The following is a 16,755-nucleotide window of genomic DNA, read 5'->3' on the forward strand; positions in this document are numbered from 1 at the left end:
ATCTATTTAACTCTGAATTTATAGCTCAGCTCTAAATGTATTAATCAATCAATAGAGTGAATGCTTACATTCTATATATACAAACTTACATCTATTTAACTCTGAATTTATAACTCTAAATGTATTAATCATTTAGAGGGATGAAATAGCTATACTCCATCTATCCGAATCTAATAAAGGAAAAAATAAAGTAGATTTCTCTTTGAGGAAAATACAATGAGTGTCACATCCTTGGATAGGATCTGCTTGCGTTGGTGATGTAGAATTTTTTTTTCAAACAATGTTGGAATAGGTTGCAGATTTGGAGTGTTTGAAGACGAGTAATAATATAGAAACATTGCGTGGATAAATGAAGGAGATAATGCCCTATATAGTCTCGCACAACTACTACAAATTTGTTTAATGCTCGCGTCTATGACTTTCTAACACATGTCTGGTACTGATGTTTAACAAATGTCTGTTACTCATGTTCACTGTTTGATCAATGTATCATGACTAGGGTTGGAATTTGGATTTATTGTTAGTTATTATATGTCAAATTCAAATTTAAAATGTCTGGTACTTATGTTTAACAAATGTCTGTTACTCATGTTCAGGGCTTGATCAATGTATCGTGTCTGCGGTTGGAATTTGGATTTATGGTTAGTTATTATATGTGAAATTCAAATTTAATTTAGTATAAGTATATTGATATATGATAGCAAAAAATAAATTAACGGTGGGAGGGAGTCTAATCAGTCTCGACTTTTTAAGTTTTTACTATTCGGAGGGCCATAAAACCCCATATTCATGGTAGATTCACAACCTCAGGGTGGAGTCCACAGCCTAATCATTCTCTCTAAGCCTACTCAACTACTTCAGCATCCAAACTTCATTTCACATGATTTGTTTTTTTGTACGACACTATATAATATATATATAAGATTTTGTATTTACATGTCGTAACCTATTGTCCTTGGGTGGGGCCTCATTCAGTGACTAGAATTATTCCATAATGTCATTAAAGGAAAATCCTCTACACATTTAATGACACTGAACGAGTGAATATATACCTCAAATCAACTCTGCTCTCGGCAGGTCAAGGTGAGTTGGACAATTGTCAGTGTCGAGCTTCATCAGATAATGGTCATGGTGAGTGGTAGGTACAAATTAAAGTGAAGATAAATAAGAATTAATCACGTTTTAAAATAGTTATTGCCCGTCAAAGAAACCGTTTTGTCCAATTTCAAACACATCCAGAATACAGACCTACATTTTTTGCGCCATGACTTGCAAAATTCCCATCAAATCCCTGATCATGACCCTGACCATGAGCCCTACACAAATTTGTCGAAGTCACAGCGTGAAACAAATTTGTCGGCGTTGCCAAAAGACCATATATCTGCCATTCTCTCCCTTAATACATCACACGATGTTTGTATATTTTCAACCGTCTTGAAACACTTTTGCAGTCTATGCTAACACTGACGGCAGCAAATTCCTTTCTCAACAATGCCAGCAGATCCTACGCAAGACTGTCACACCCGTTGCATTTTGCTCAAAAAGAGAACTCTCATTCGTCTCTATGACTCTTCCCACATTTAAATTTTTCTTAAAGAAGTGGAAGGGACATATTGATGAAATAATCTCCTCATTGATGATGGTGCGAGCATGGAACACAAAGCCTCCTGGCAGACTTTATTTTGTGCATGAACAGAAATAAGCTAATTTACTGAGTGAAAGATTTCAGACAGGTTGTGCAGAAAATTCACAAATAATATAAATAACGTTAAATCTCGAAGTTTTATCAGTCTTGCTTGACTGTAGTCTGGTAATTTATGACGAACATTTAAAGCAAATAATCTTGCGTGCCTGTAGTCTGAACGCAGCTTAATCGATAAAGAAATGAGGAAAATATATATTACTGAAGTATTTTAAAATGATTAGAGTAAATCTATTTCAAGATGTTTAACTTGAGCATGCATTAGCCATCAAGCAGATTTCGTAAACAATCAAGCAAACTTTAAGCATATCATAAAATGTCTGAGCAATTTCGTTACAAAATGGGAGCTCCATGCATTCAATTGATCCAAATTGGTTTCGTAGCCGTCAATGATAATTGAGAATCCAATTCTTGTATGATTCTACATAGTAGATACTAAGATTGAGCAATGATATATAATTACCATGCATGAGAATCTGGATTTGCATACCCTCCAACACAGAAAATTACTAAAAACAATATCAAATGTTTACTTCATCGCCCCTATGCTTTCCTTTAAGTCCCCACACACCTCCAGTGTGGAAGGAGGTCACTTATATGACACAAGATGTTAACCATGGGGCGATTTAGCTCAAACAGAGTTATATGCGAAGGTATTCGACCTGAAATCTAATATAGATACTCAACAATGTTAGTAATCTTAAACTCCAACGACGGTTAGTCAGTGATGTTCATCCCAAGTCATATGAAGAAGGCTACCTATCATCTTTCAAGATCATATCTCACTATATCAAGAACTAATTATTATTTTTGAATTTGAATTTTATTTTTATTAATTTAACATAACATTACATAATATTTTATGTAAAGTAATAAAACATTTTTTAAAATATTACTGGATAGTAGTAATCTTGTTAAGAGGCATTCCAATTAAGTAAAAAGGCGTTAACAATTTAGTAAAGGAGAGATGTAATATCTTTAAATTAAAAAAATTAGATGTTTATGTTTAAAAAATTTAAAAATATATATCAATTTAAAATAAATAATGTGATAGGTTTACATTGAAAAATAGGAAATAAATCTCAATTTATATTTTTGAATTAGAAAGTAAATCTCAATTTAGGCTTTTGAATTAGAGTTAAATTTAAAAATAATATCTATTTTTCCGTATCTCAATAATAATAACAAAATTATATTTTAAAAGAATATAAAGGAATCCATTTAATATTTTTTTTTCCCATAGAAAAAAGTCGTAATTTTATTCATATGAAAAAATTACATTTTGTAGATGCTTAAGCATATGCAGATGACTGTCCTTGTATTCTCCAGCGAACAGAGATTACAAAAAAAATAAAAAATAACTGTCGGCGGGCCTATGCTTTCCTTCCCTTCTTCTTCTCCACCCTTCGCCAGCCATTGGAGTTGGAGTTGGGTGCAGTGATAGCCAGCTGATTTTCCGTTGTGTTTATTTGTTGTTCCTTGTCAGATTCCGAGCCTTCAGATCCATGAGTTCGTTTGATGCCGCTTACTTCCAACTGTATTTCTTGTTGCTGTTTCGTATTGGCAGGCCCCATTTGTGTGTCTGGGGCATTTCCTTCCTGTGTATATTCCTGTTCCATTTGTGTATTAGGTTTTGTTTGGTTCTATGTAGGTTCTGTCTGCATATCCTCTTTTTCCCTCCAATCGGTGTGCTGCCATCCTTTTGGCTTTTTTTGTTGTTTCTTGTTGTCTTTAGGGTCCTTCTTTCCCAGTGGGCAGGTGTTTTGGAGGTGCCTTGTTTGCATGCATCTTAAGCACCTGAATGCTGTATTTTCATAATCAAGCAGTTGTATCCTCTGTGTGTTGTTATAGCTCAATGTAATGTGATCCGGTAGTCCCAGACTTAGGTACACTTCTACACATATTCTAGCATAGGTGAATATTCCTTGGCTAACTCTTTCTCCATCTATTTTAAGGAATTTCCCCAAAGAATTTCCAATGGCTGATAAAACTTCGTAGTGCCAGAAGTGGAGAGGGAGGTTGTGAAGCCTCACCCAAACAAGAACTGTTGATACTTTCATAGTATTTGCATCAAATTCGGGAAACCAGGGGGTGATGAAGAGGCCAGCCTTGCCCCAGAACCAAGGCCCCTGATTGATAATATTGTCATGTTCTTGTTCTGTTGTAAAGCCAACTATGAAGAAACCCTTTGAACATAGGTGAATTTTACAGTTAGGTGACCATGTTGAGAGGATCCAGTGATGCAGTGCATCTGATTTTGGCCAGAAACCATTAAATCTACATATAACAGCACGTGTGGCTAGGTCAGTGTGTAGATTGGTTACCTCCGGCGAAGTTACTTGGATCGTTGGAGATTCCAGTGTTTGTTCCACAATATAGGGACCTGGTAGCTCTGGTGCTGGTGCTGGTTTAAGTTGAATGTTTTCCCCTTTGCCTTTCACCGCGTCCTTGAAGGAGCCTGTATTCTTTGAACTGGATCCAGAGCATCCTCCTCTCAGACGAAGGTTTATGATGATTGTTGAATCTGTGGTTATATTGTATTCCTGGAGAGTGTAGTGGTCCTGTAGACTGCGCCCCTTGTAGATCAGATTTTGCCCTTGTTCAGGGATGCCAAGAAGGGTTTGTATTCTGTTCCGTAGTTCTAGGATGCTACTGCCCCTCCATAATCTCAAGCAGTAACTTCTTCCTTCTGGTGCTTTCAAAAGGAGCTGTGTAAAGTCCGCTTCTATAGGGTTTGAGCCCTTCTGGATGGTTGCATGTCCACAGATCTGGGTTCTTTTAAGGCTCCCTGTTCTACTGGGTGTCTGATCTGGTGATTTAATGGCAGATCTGGGCAACTGATAACCTGCCGTGGATGGGATGCCCGATCCAGTTCTTTGCATTAACCCTGCAGGTGCATCTTGGGCAAGATTGGGTATGTAGGAAGGAGAAGACGAAATTGCCCTTACCACAGTAATAGTACCTTGTAAATCGTCTGCGTTCAGGGTTCTCTCCCTCCACACGGCCGCATCATAGGTTTGGATTTGCAGGTCTGGACTGATTTCTTGTCTGTACAGTTTGTCTCGGATCCATGATTTAGCTCGCTTGGCGACGACAGGTTGTGGATCTTCGATCTTCTTCCTCTTCCCATTCTGTTGAAGCTTGAGGGCCTCCTGCAGTCCATCTTTGACCGCGGACTCGACGACCTCCATGGCCCTGGAAGCTTCGGTCCTGTACTTCTCCACATCCCTGGCGCCCTCGTTGGTGCGAGGGTCACTCTTCTTTAGATTCTTCGCCTGCTTCTTCAGATAATCCTCCACAATCTTCTCGAGATGCCTCTCCTGCGCATCCGCCTTCCACTCCTCCAGTTCCTTCTCGGTGTTCACTTGGCGGAGCTTCCTTCCGCTCATGTCACGACATGCTTCGAAATTGCTGGACTTCTTCTGGCCGGCCTTGGTGGCGGCACCCCTCAAAAGAGAGCCAAAACCCCCTTTGCCCCCTCTCAGGCGGAGGAGGAGATGGACTTGTGGGTACAGGCCGTCGCGGGCGGTGACCAGAAGGGCGTCATCGGCGATCTGGCGGGTGCCCGTAACGAGCCTCTGAAACTGCGGAGGGATTTTAATCAGATCGAAGAGCCTGTCCTTCAGATCCGAGACCGCGAGGTGGGGTGCAGACAACTGCAGGCATTTTGTTCTGCCATCCAAACCCTTGACGATGATTTGATACATGATGATAGATGGTCTCAAGTTCGAAACCTGCAACTCCAATGCCCCTTTGAACAGAGGTATTAAATGTTTTAATCAATCCATTTAATATTGAAAACATATAAGTTGAATTTAACCTAAATTAAATTAAAAAGAGAAATAAAAAAGTTATTAAAACATATAAATTGAATTGAACCTAAATTACATTAAAAATAAAATTAAAAGGTGGTTAATTATAAAGTAAGAGTGTTTGTTTTAAAATAAAGTTTTCAAATTTAAATTTAATTAACCATAATTATTAGGTTGGCTAGAGAGATTTGAGCTACACAAAATATAGTAAAATAATTCTAGTAGGAGTTGTATTTCAAAAGTTTAGAATTATCTTAAAAATAATCATATATTTTTTCCTTTTTAATTAAACTGGTTAATTAAAAACATATATAAATATGAATTATGTTTTTGTGATGCTTTAATGAGAAATATGATGATGTTTATGATTGCAACTAATGACCACTAATATCAATATGGTATATAAGAGATTAAGAAGTAAGAAATGAATTGAAATCCTTTAACATATTATTTCCATACTTAAAGAGAAATGAGCCAAGTGTTCTGAGATCACCATACTTTTGCACATTAGTAATTCATGAAGGTCACATTAGTAATTCATGAAGGTTGGTAGTGTGACATATTTTTTGAAAATTAGGATGGAATTGACTAAAAATTATGCAATATAAGATATAGTTCTTTTCATCTTCAATCCTATTAGTATTGCACAAGCGACAAACACTTTCTTCCTATGGTATTTTGGGACTAGACCAATGCTCAGTTTCACTATGAAGCTCAACATATTTTTTTCTTATCTTAGTAATGAAAATGGTTAATATTCTTCAAGGCACATAAATAATTAAAGTTTTCAAGATTGAGATTGATAACTTCCTTGATATCTTTGTTTTCTTTTTTCCTCTAACTCTTTGGAAGTGAATCTCCATGATTAGAAAACTTCATATATATATATATATATATATATATATATATTTTCGTGTTTAACTCAAATAAGAGTTTTCTTTATTTAATAATTATAATAAAGAAGCTTCTATAACTTAATTATTTTTTGAATTTTCTTAATATTCACAAGTTGAAATGTAAGATGAATCAAGTAAGTGTTTTGATGCTTATTTTCATTTCCTAACCATTTAATTTATATGACTATGACAAGTTTATATGTCAATAGTAATAATAATAATAATAATTTAATTTTCTTTATGAGTTAGTCCTTGTAATGGAAAGAAAAATATCTATTTGATTAATTAAAAATGAAAGTAATTATTACATTTTATTCAAAGTCATATGCATCTACAAAATACTCTATAACTAAGTACAATTACTAATGTATATATATATATATATATATATATATATATATATATATATATATATATATATATATATATACTACTTCTACCAATAAATTAATATTTCTTAGAAATTAGAGAGATTGTGCACACAACAAATCACACACTATGTTATTATGGACCACATAAAAAATTACATATATAGTTGTAGTCACCAATGTCTAGATAATAAGATCTCAAGAAAGTGGATCTATGGTTCTTAGACAACTGATACACATGGGAAATAACTACTTCTAGAATCACACTAAGGGACTCACAATGAAAACTCACCACAACCTAAAACACATGGAAGCATTACTTCCAACACACTCCCTTAATGCTCACATGTAACAAATATAGAAAACACAAATTACGACAATAAATGAATCTCTGTCATATTTTTCGGATATGGTCAGCACTAGGACTCATATCCACTTTGAAATCTCACAGTTTCTACACTTTTCTTCACAACACTTTCAAGCTTCCCACTTGATCCATTTAAGACATAATCGCTTTAGACCATCATTGACCTACATTGTAGAATTCACGCTTTTGATCCTCCTGAAGCATGACGGGTGAGTCTCAACCATCTCGTGAAATATCCACCATTTGTTGAATATATGGCCTTTCACCAAATTCACTAGTTATCTAGGATAGCATTATAGGTATACAATATCTTCAAGAGACAAATCTACAACTTGACCTTGTATAAAATGACCTGTACTAACGCTCTCTGAGAATAATGGATAACACCAACTTAACCTTATTAAGAACTACCTATGACAAGTGCCCCTGCAGCGCAGAGCACGATAGATCACACCAACTTGACATTATTAAGAACTACCTATGACAAATACTCCTACAGTATGACCGATCACATTAGTTTTTTTTTTTTTTGGTCATCTATGCAAACACAAAATTGCATTCTATCTCTTTTATTACATATAATACCAAACATGTAGAAATGCGCTTTAACCCACTTTAAAAAGTTGGGCATTAAACAACACAACAATCCCATAGTGATTACATATATTCAACTCCATTGTCTTAGTATTATTATAATAAATAATTTCAGCCTAAGTCCATGCACGCATCCATACAGTGACAATAATATAATGTAATATATATATGGAGAATCTCAGTCCAATCCAGCCAACATAGACTTGTTTACATAACATGTATCATACCTAGGAACTTCCTCATGCAACTAGGGTTACATCTTGTTCATCTCTTTAGGGGATAGTGTAGGGTTGACATTTGTAACCTACGGGTCTAATTTTCAAGGGAGTGGGTGATGGCTAAATTGATCTTCACTCTTTTGGAGAGAAGGATGAAGTAGAGGCAGGTGGGATATGTGGATAACTTGTGGACAACGTTGCAGCAGTCGCCTGAGAAAACAATGTTTTTGTTCCAAGTGACCTTCATGCACTACGCTGACGTCAAAACCTTCGTCAACACCTTTTGATGATCATGAACCCATGCACAATAACCAAACAAATCTACTGAAAAAAATGGCGATAGATACACAACGTCCGACTTGACATAACACGTGGAGGGGAGTTTTCAGTAAGCATTGTAAGGAGCAGATCCAGGTAGTAGTTGTACACTTGGTGCCTCCTTTAATATTCAATAGACCTTCCATATGTAGCAGATCATGTTGGATAAATTTCCCTTGGCCAATTTGTCCCACACTAAAATATAATTCTCTTCTCAATTTTTTCACCAAACAAGCAGAACGATTACCTTTGTGGAACTCCTCACGCAGACGTTTATGTGCCAAGAAATCATTTTATTTGCATATTTTTAATAGCAATGAACAAAATCACAACACTCTGCCCTGATTTCTTTATTCCTTTGACAACGACATGTGAACAATACTCTTGGACAACTATTCAACCATTTTCCTTCTCACAATCACGCCCAACAATCTCGTTTGGACTCCAAATATACACATGAATAAATCTACACACACAAACACTAAAATAAAACACTCAACTACTCTATTTACATAGAATATATAAACTCAAGACTCTCTCTCATCTTTCTAGCCCTCTCTTGAAGGAGGGAGCGAATAAGTTAGAAATTCCAGAGATATCAGATTAAGATTGTGCACACAACACATCACACATTATGTTATTGTTGAGCACATAAAAAATTACATTTATAGTTGTAGATCACCAACTTCTAGATGATAATATTCGAAGAAGGTGGATCTATGACCCACAGACAACTCATACACAGAAGAAAATAACAGACCGAGAGACTCACAATAACAACTCACAACAACCTGAAACACATGGAAACATTACTTCCAACATTATTATGTACAAGTAAAAATATATATAAAATATTATATTTTAATTAAATAAATAAAATAATTTTTAAATAAAAAATTAGAATTTTTTCCTTTATTGAATTGCATTCTATTTTTACTTTTATTAATATAATAATTTTGCAAAAAAAAAAATCTAATGTTATAAATAAATAAACAACACTAAAATGTAATAAAATTATTTAGAAATAAATTATTTTTTCTTAAAATAAAATTTTAAATTTTAAAATAAATAAACAACACATAAATCATATAATTTAGTTAGGAAAATCTTAATTGGTAAAAACACAATATTATGGCCTTAAAAGTAGGGGTTATGAATAATCCACGCTGTTAAAACCCAGGACCCATTAGTACGAGGTGTGACCTAACAATTTTAACTCATTTCATTTACGAGTTCCCAATACCAAGTGTTCAAAACCACCACATTTGAACTCATAACCTTGATTCATTTTACTGAGTCAAATTTACTCTACAATAACCCATATCACCTATGTCTCTCTCTCTCTAAGCGCCTAAGTCACAAATATAGTGACCATAGTTGACACAATATTGAATCATTTCACCCTAAATCTATGTATACATGCCTAACTAAACCTTCACATGTATACAAATTTCTGTCTTAATTAAGTTTGGCATTACCTCATTTTATTCCATGAAATCAATGTCCTTTATTCAATTTTGAACACCAACTTTAGTTCAAATATCTTTTCCCTAGCTCCATGCTTGCATGCGAACTCTACAGGACCCCAAGTTGTTTTTCTTCCATCATCTCCTTACCTTGGATTTTAGATCCATAAGCACCACATTGACATGTTCTTCTCCATGTCACAGATCCCTAGGTATATCTATTACCTTTTCCACAAGAATCTTTGGTTACAGATCCCTAGCCACCGCACATTCATCGACGTCAAACATATCAACATGCCATCTTTAATTTCCTCTCACCTGAAGTCCTCAGTGAATGCCACACTAACATCATCTTCCACATTACTTTGTAGTCGTTGTCACCCAACCTTGCACTCCACATCATTTCTCTTCAAAAGCTTCCCTTCAGTTACCGATATGAAGGAGCTCCATAATATTTCCTACACATCATGACAATTGTGGGAATTTACCTCTATGGCTTTAATGCACACCATCAATCTTCTTCTCTACACAAGTGTTCTCTGTGACAGGCTTCTTCACACCATCTCCTATGGACATCAATTTTTCCCTCAATGATTTTTCATAGCTTGAATTAGTGATCTTGAGACTTTTACTTTATTGTTCTCTTGAAATATTCAATTCACTATAAAAGTCTCATATCATTTATTGTTTTAATGGATGTTGAAAGTAATGCTTCCATGTGTTTTAGATTGTTGTGAGTTGTCATTATGAGTTCTCAATGTCAATATAGAAAATGGTGTTTCCTATGTCATGTCCCATCTTAGATTTACTTTTTTACTATCTAAATTTATCGAATTCAAAAACTTATGTCTTATATATATGTAATTGTTTTATGTCATCAATAATAGAAGTGATTTATGTATTGTGTGTGAATAATCCACGCTCTCTATGGTTTTTTGTTATGATTTCAGAGCAAGTGAGGGCTAAGATCTTGAATTTGTGTGGAGTGATCAATTAAACAACATGTGCATGGTTCACTGTGTTGAGACCTGATTTTGGAATAATCATTCATTGGTTAAGTGCTAAATATGAACATTGTGAGGAATTGATGTAATGGTGCAGAGATGTCCCTGTTTAAAGCCGTCACCCACGTCTAAGCTACCATGGAGAGAATTGGGTGCCTAGAGTCATCATCTTAAATTAAACTACCATTTGCACCGAAAGGTACAAAGAAACGTTGAAAGAAGATGCGAATGTGGAAACTTGCATACTCTTAAAAATTTGATATTGTTCATCTTCTCAAGCTCTTGTAATAAGGACATTATCCCACAGTCCATTATGGTCAACTCTATCAACTGATTCAACAATTTATAGGAACCATATTTCTACAGTACAGAGGCCCATTTTTACTTATAGTAATGAATGGATGTTTGATTAGAAATAGAAACTTCTCATTACCCTCCATTTCCCTGTGCTCATCTTTACGAGAAGAGTACCATGAGACCATCATCTATTAACACAAGAGCAAAGAGTTATAGGGTCACTAAAGAATCCAAACTACAGCGAGCAGGCCGAGGTGTTCCTATGCATATGATGCAGCGTCTCAAGAGAATTACAGCGGGCTGATCCTCCATCTCACATCCGGGAGGAAATGGTGACATAAAAAGAGCTAAATTTGAATAAAATACATGAATGTGACCCTTAGACATAGAGTTAAGGTAATAATAATAATAAAAAAAAGCTAGCCAACTTAAATATACTTAACAAATATTTTGGCCTAATTATGGATCTTCAGGTTGGTGAGAACGTTGTTGTTTACTAGATCAACCAAATGATCCAAGAGGTACTGAAATGGCCCAACTCCGGTAACAAGTCCCTGAATGAAATAACTCAAGATAACCAACATTGAAAGCCTTCCATTGTTGACCTCTTTCAGCTTCAAATCTTTCATGGACTTCTCCTGCTTAAATAATCCCAGGTGATTGAATAAGTGACCTCTGGAGTATGCGGGATTACCTTAACCACCCAATTACTTCTCAAATTCGAAGAAATATATATATATATATATATATATATATATATTTTTTTTTTTTTCCATCGATCAAGGGTTTCTATAATCTTTTAATATTCTCTATTCTGCAAATCCCATCAGGGCCATCTCTAGCACAAAAAGAGTGAAAGGGTCAGGCAGTAGTTATATATCCCTGCTCGAAGAATGACTCTAGTTCAGAACCATGGAAGCACGGTCTCCTATGGGATTAGACCAAGCCTACCTAAGATTTCAAGAGAAATGGTTCGAACTGCACCCATGACTGTGAATCACCTGTTGATGATTTCTCCATAAGTGAGCCAACCTGGTTCGATAAAACCTCCAGGTCCTTCAGGATCCATCAAGCCCAATGGATCAATTCCAAAGTCAGTAGGTAGGATGAAATTACCCAAAAATATTCAAATAATCGGAAGAAGAATCAACATTCCATATAACTCTTTGAGAATTTCATTAGTGTCCTACTTCTATAACTTTTAAGTTTTATGGATAACAAGGTGAAGAAGAGGACATTAAACAAATTGTATGAATTGTCTAACCTTAACCCTTACAGGTATCATGGGATATGCAGCATGAATATACAAATTAGTTAAAAGCATGGGTAAACAACAACAAAAGTTGTCAAATTTGGCATCCTTTTCAGATTACAAATTAGTTAAAAGCATGGGTAAACAACAACAAAAGTTGTCGAATTTGGCATCCTTTTCAGATAAGATGCATTCAGTACAGTATATTAGCAAACAATGATCCCACAACAGTTACAAAAATTACCCCATACCCAGCCAAGTTGGTCACCAAAGACCCCAAAATCAACCCATCCTGAAATAAACAAGCAATCAAGACCTTACCTTCACTATATCAGTTAAGTGACTTTACGACATTCACTTTTCATGAGGTAGGCAACCCTACCTAAGGGAATTCATAGAAAGGGCTGGAAAGAAAATCAACCCGTTCTCCCCCACCCCAGTAAGCTTCAACCAAGTTTCAGATAAACAACATGAACATGGGGAATCCATTAGTGACATGGTAACCAAATAAGAAAACTCATATTTGTAGGTAAACAAAGGAAGAAGCGATGGATATGTTGAAGTGGAAACAAAAGGATTGGTAAAATCCATGATTAGGTAAGGATGAGAAGTCCATGAAAGATTTTAAGCTGAAAGAGGTCAAGAATGGAAGGCTTGCAATGTTGGATATCTTGAGTTATTTCATTCAGGACCTTGTTATCAGAGTTGGGCCATTTCAGAACCTCTTGTATCATTTGGATGATCCAATAAACAACAACGTTCTCACCAACCTGAAGATCCACAACTAGGTCAAAAATATAGAAGGAATTACATTCTAAAATTTCCTTTGGCTTTGACTGGTTCATGTTTTGAATATATTGTATGACGAACCTTCTGTATCTGTAAAATTGCAATGTAAAAATGGAAGGGCGTGCATGGATATTTTTTAAGTACATTTAAGTTGGCTACTTTGTTTTGCTTATTTGAATACCTTTACTCTATGTCTAAGGGTCACATTCATGTTGAAAAATCTCACTTTTGAATATTTCTATGAATATATGATCCTGAAAAAACTTTTAAAGCTCATGATGATCCTACTGAAAAATTGATGATAATCTGATAATGTATCAAGCATTCAATGGGGTTGCAACCAAATTAATTATGAATATGTTTATGAATGCAAAGAGTTATATATATATATATATATATTTTGATGAAAATAATGTTGGAAAGTTTAAAAAAGATTGTTCTTCAACAACCCACAAGTAGAAAATTTGTTGAGCCTATTCGAAGAAAATCAAAAGAGCATTGAGTCAAGTAAAAGGAGAGACCATTAAGCTACAAAAAATTCCTTGAAGATATTACCTTGTTGAATTTGATGGTCTCCTATTTATGATTTATATGATTAGAATGAAGATTCATCGACAACTGCCCAAGAAAAGGAACTTGATAATAAAGTTGATGAAGAGACTCCAATCTATGACTCATATGATTTAGATGAGGATTCCATCTATGACTCATAAGATTCAGATGAGGATTTTAGGGCATTTCTTGAAATAGTCTCACTCACGGAAGAAACAGAAGTGGAGGTCATTGGGTTATCTAAGAATAAGAATGTGGCATGTACAAGTGAGACCTCGAAGAAGCATATGGTTGTTGTTTCTGTAAATTCCTCTGCGGTTGTATATGGTACTTCAGACATGGCAGTAGTTCCAAAAACTAAACATTTTGGTATTGAAAAACTTCCAAAGGAAATGCATGACATGAAAATAAAAGACAATAAAGGAAATAATCTAAATGACAAGGAAATAGAGGCTAGAGTTGTCAATGGCAATGGCACAAAGACTGGCCACATAATTTCAACAATAATAGGTGGTCAAAATGGGCAGCCAAAATAGACCATCAGATACAGGGAAGAACATATTGTGGGCACTGGGTCATTTGGTATTGTCTTCCAATGGCAATGGCACAGAGACTGGCCACATAATTTCAACAACAATAGGTGGTCAAAATGGGCAGCCAAAACAGACCATTAGATACAAGGCAGAACGTATTGTGGGCACTGGGTCATTTGGTATTATCTTCCAGGCCACATGCTTAGAAACTAGAGAGGTCGTTGCCATAAAAATGGTGTTGCAGGATAAGAGATACAAGAATAGAGAACTGCAAATTATGCGCATGCTTGACCATCCTAATATTGTTCAACGCAAACATTGTTTCTTTTCAACTACTGACAAAGATGAATTATACCTCAACCTTGTATTGGAGTATGTACCTGAAACAATGTATCGAGTTACAATATACTATAGTAGGATGAACCAACGTATGCCATTGATATATGTCATACTCTACACCTATAAAATAAATGTCGTTATCTGGCTTACATCCATGGTGTTGTTGGTGTTTCTCATCGTGATATAAAACCTCAAAATTTATTGGTTGACCCCATAATCACAAGCTTAAGCTTTATCACTTTGCCACTGTTATGAACTTGGTGAAAGGGGAACCCAATATATCATATATATGTTCACGTTATTACAAAGCTCTAGAACTTATTTTGGGAGCTACATAGTATACTACGACAATAGATATATGGTCATTGGATTGCGTCTTATCATAATTTCTCCCTGCACTGCCCTTGTTACTACAATAGATATATTGCCATTGGATTGCATCTTAACATAATTTCTCCTTGGACTGCCCCTTTTTCCTGGAGAAAGTGGCATTGACCAGTTAGTGGAGACAATCAAGGTTCCAGGACTCCAAATCGAGAGGAGATTAAGTGCATGAATCCAAATTATAGAGAGTTTAAATTCCCTCAAATTAAATCACATCCATGACAGAAGGTATTTCACAAACACACACCTCCAGAAACGGTGGATCTTGTATCAAGACTGCTCCAGTATTCTCCAAACCTGCGTTGTACTGCTTTGGAGGCTTGTGCACATCCTTTCTTTGATGAGTTGCGTGATCCCAATACACAATTACCAAATGTTCATCCTCTGTCACTTCTCTTTGACTTTACACCCCAAGAGTTGCACGGAGCCTCACCAAAATTATTTCAGTGACTTGTGCCTGAGAAATCTGCCAAAACAACTTTAAGCAATGAGTTTTCTACTCTATAAACATAGAGACCACCACCACACCACACCAAATAAAACATAACAAAGGGCCAGACAAACCTTGTACTTTTGAAAATATGGTTCTCCAAAATTCCTCTGGGCATAAAGGCATAAACCAACACTCTTCCCTCATCCTCACAACAGTAACCAACAAACATTTCATATCCTTTCAATATATGGTTTATGGAGTTAAAAAAAGGTATGAAACTCACTTAATCTCTGCCTAGGTCTACAAGAGGGCCTACACTCTTTGTAGGATGTAGAGATAAAACAATGGGGTTTTCCAGTTTTCTCTCCCCCAACCCTTACCCTTTATTTTGAACAATCAGTTTAGATTTTTAAAAAACTTTTCCTTTTTCTCTCCTCTTTGAGGTCTTCAAAGTGAAAGTGAAGTAAATTGTGAAAATGCACTACTGGTTGGAACATTAGTGATGTGCATTCCTAAGCGTTGATGGTGGCTGGAACTATGCCATGGTACACCTAATCTCAAAGAAACTATGCCACAATCTACCCAGTTTCCTCACATCCCAGGGGGCAACCAAGAAATTTACATTCTATTTCACAAAATACTTTCAACAAGAATTTAGATAAAGTGGCTTGTTAATCAATAATGATTTACAATATCCCAACCTTCAAACATATTGGAGAATTTTATCTTCCTATAGAAGATTCTTTAGTCTGTAACTTCATATTCTAGTTGCTATCATGTCATCCTTTAAAAAAAAAATCCAACCAAATTAAATTTTTAGAGAATTCTATTGAACGTACCCAAGATGAAGAAAATCTTGGAGTGATAGTTCTTCACATTATTTACTATATGTTTGACTTTTCTATGAGAAAAATACTAAATTATAACTTACTAGTTAAATAAGAGTTCACGTCAATTTTTTTGACTCAGATATTGGCTTCTAGTGATTTTGTTTTATCAATTTTATAGATGGAAAAAGCTAGCAAGATGAACACAAGTCGCTACAAGAATTCTTTGTGAAGAAGCATAGGAAAAGCATTGTTTGATTAAAGGCATTTATAAAATGCTTTTGACTATGCTGAATCTAAAGACAATGTATTGTTCTATTCTTAATCGGTTATTTTCCAAGACCACGGATGCAATCCTACCAACTCAAGCTCAACTGGAAGACATAATCATTATCCAACCATGCACAGAAGGCTACAACAAAAAATAAAGTGTAAGAAGGAATACGTCTGTTTCTGTTCATTATGAAGATATGACATGTCACAATAATCTACAACAAAATAAAGTTGTGGCCTTAATTTCTTGAGTTCCTGTAATTGGTGACAAATCAAACCATCAAAAATTTGAGATAACCCTTTCAGCATCAGACAGTTTCACTTTCTAATT

At 35.3% G+C, this 16,755-nt stretch overlaps 1 protein-coding gene and 1 pseudogene across 1 annotated transcript; one reads left to right on the forward strand and one right to left on the reverse strand.

The window, feature by feature from the left end:
• Positions 1-3,075: 3,075 nt before the first annotated feature.
• LOC149181948 (polyubiquitin-like) lies at positions 3,076-5,409 on the reverse strand. Its single transcript, XM_089414391.1, has 2 exons — positions 4,027-5,409; positions 3,076-3,300 (listed from the first exon to the last, which is right to left on the reverse strand). Exons 1-2 carry the CDS (start codon positions 5,407-5,409, stop codon positions 3,076-3,078), a joined length of 1,608 nt encoding a protein of 535 aa, XP_089270517.1.
• An 8,745-nt stretch (positions 5,410-14,154) lies between these two features.
• LOC149181949 (shaggy-related protein kinase epsilon pseudogene) lies at positions 14,155-15,320 on the forward strand (annotated as a pseudogene).
• The last annotated feature ends 1,435 nt before the right edge of the window (positions 15,321-16,755 follow it).

The sequence above is a fragment of the Pinus tabuliformis genome, chromosome 3_2, assembly GCF_031772625.1.
Source record: "Pinus tabuliformis cultivar Carrire ecotype Pingquan chromosome 3_2, CPIR1, whole genome shotgun sequence".
NCBI lineage: Eukaryota > Viridiplantae > Streptophyta > Pinopsida > Pinales > Pinaceae > Pinus > Pinus tabuliformis.

Coding starts and splice junctions, on each gene's coding strand:
- LOC149181948 (XM_089414391.1), bottom strand. CDS start 5,409: ATGTATCAAATCATCGTCAAGGGTTTGGATGGCAGAACAAAATGCCTG. Junction 3,301..4,026: donor TCCAAGTAACTTCGCCGGAG/GTAACCAATCTA, acceptor GAATATACACAG/GAAGGAAATGCCCCAGACAC.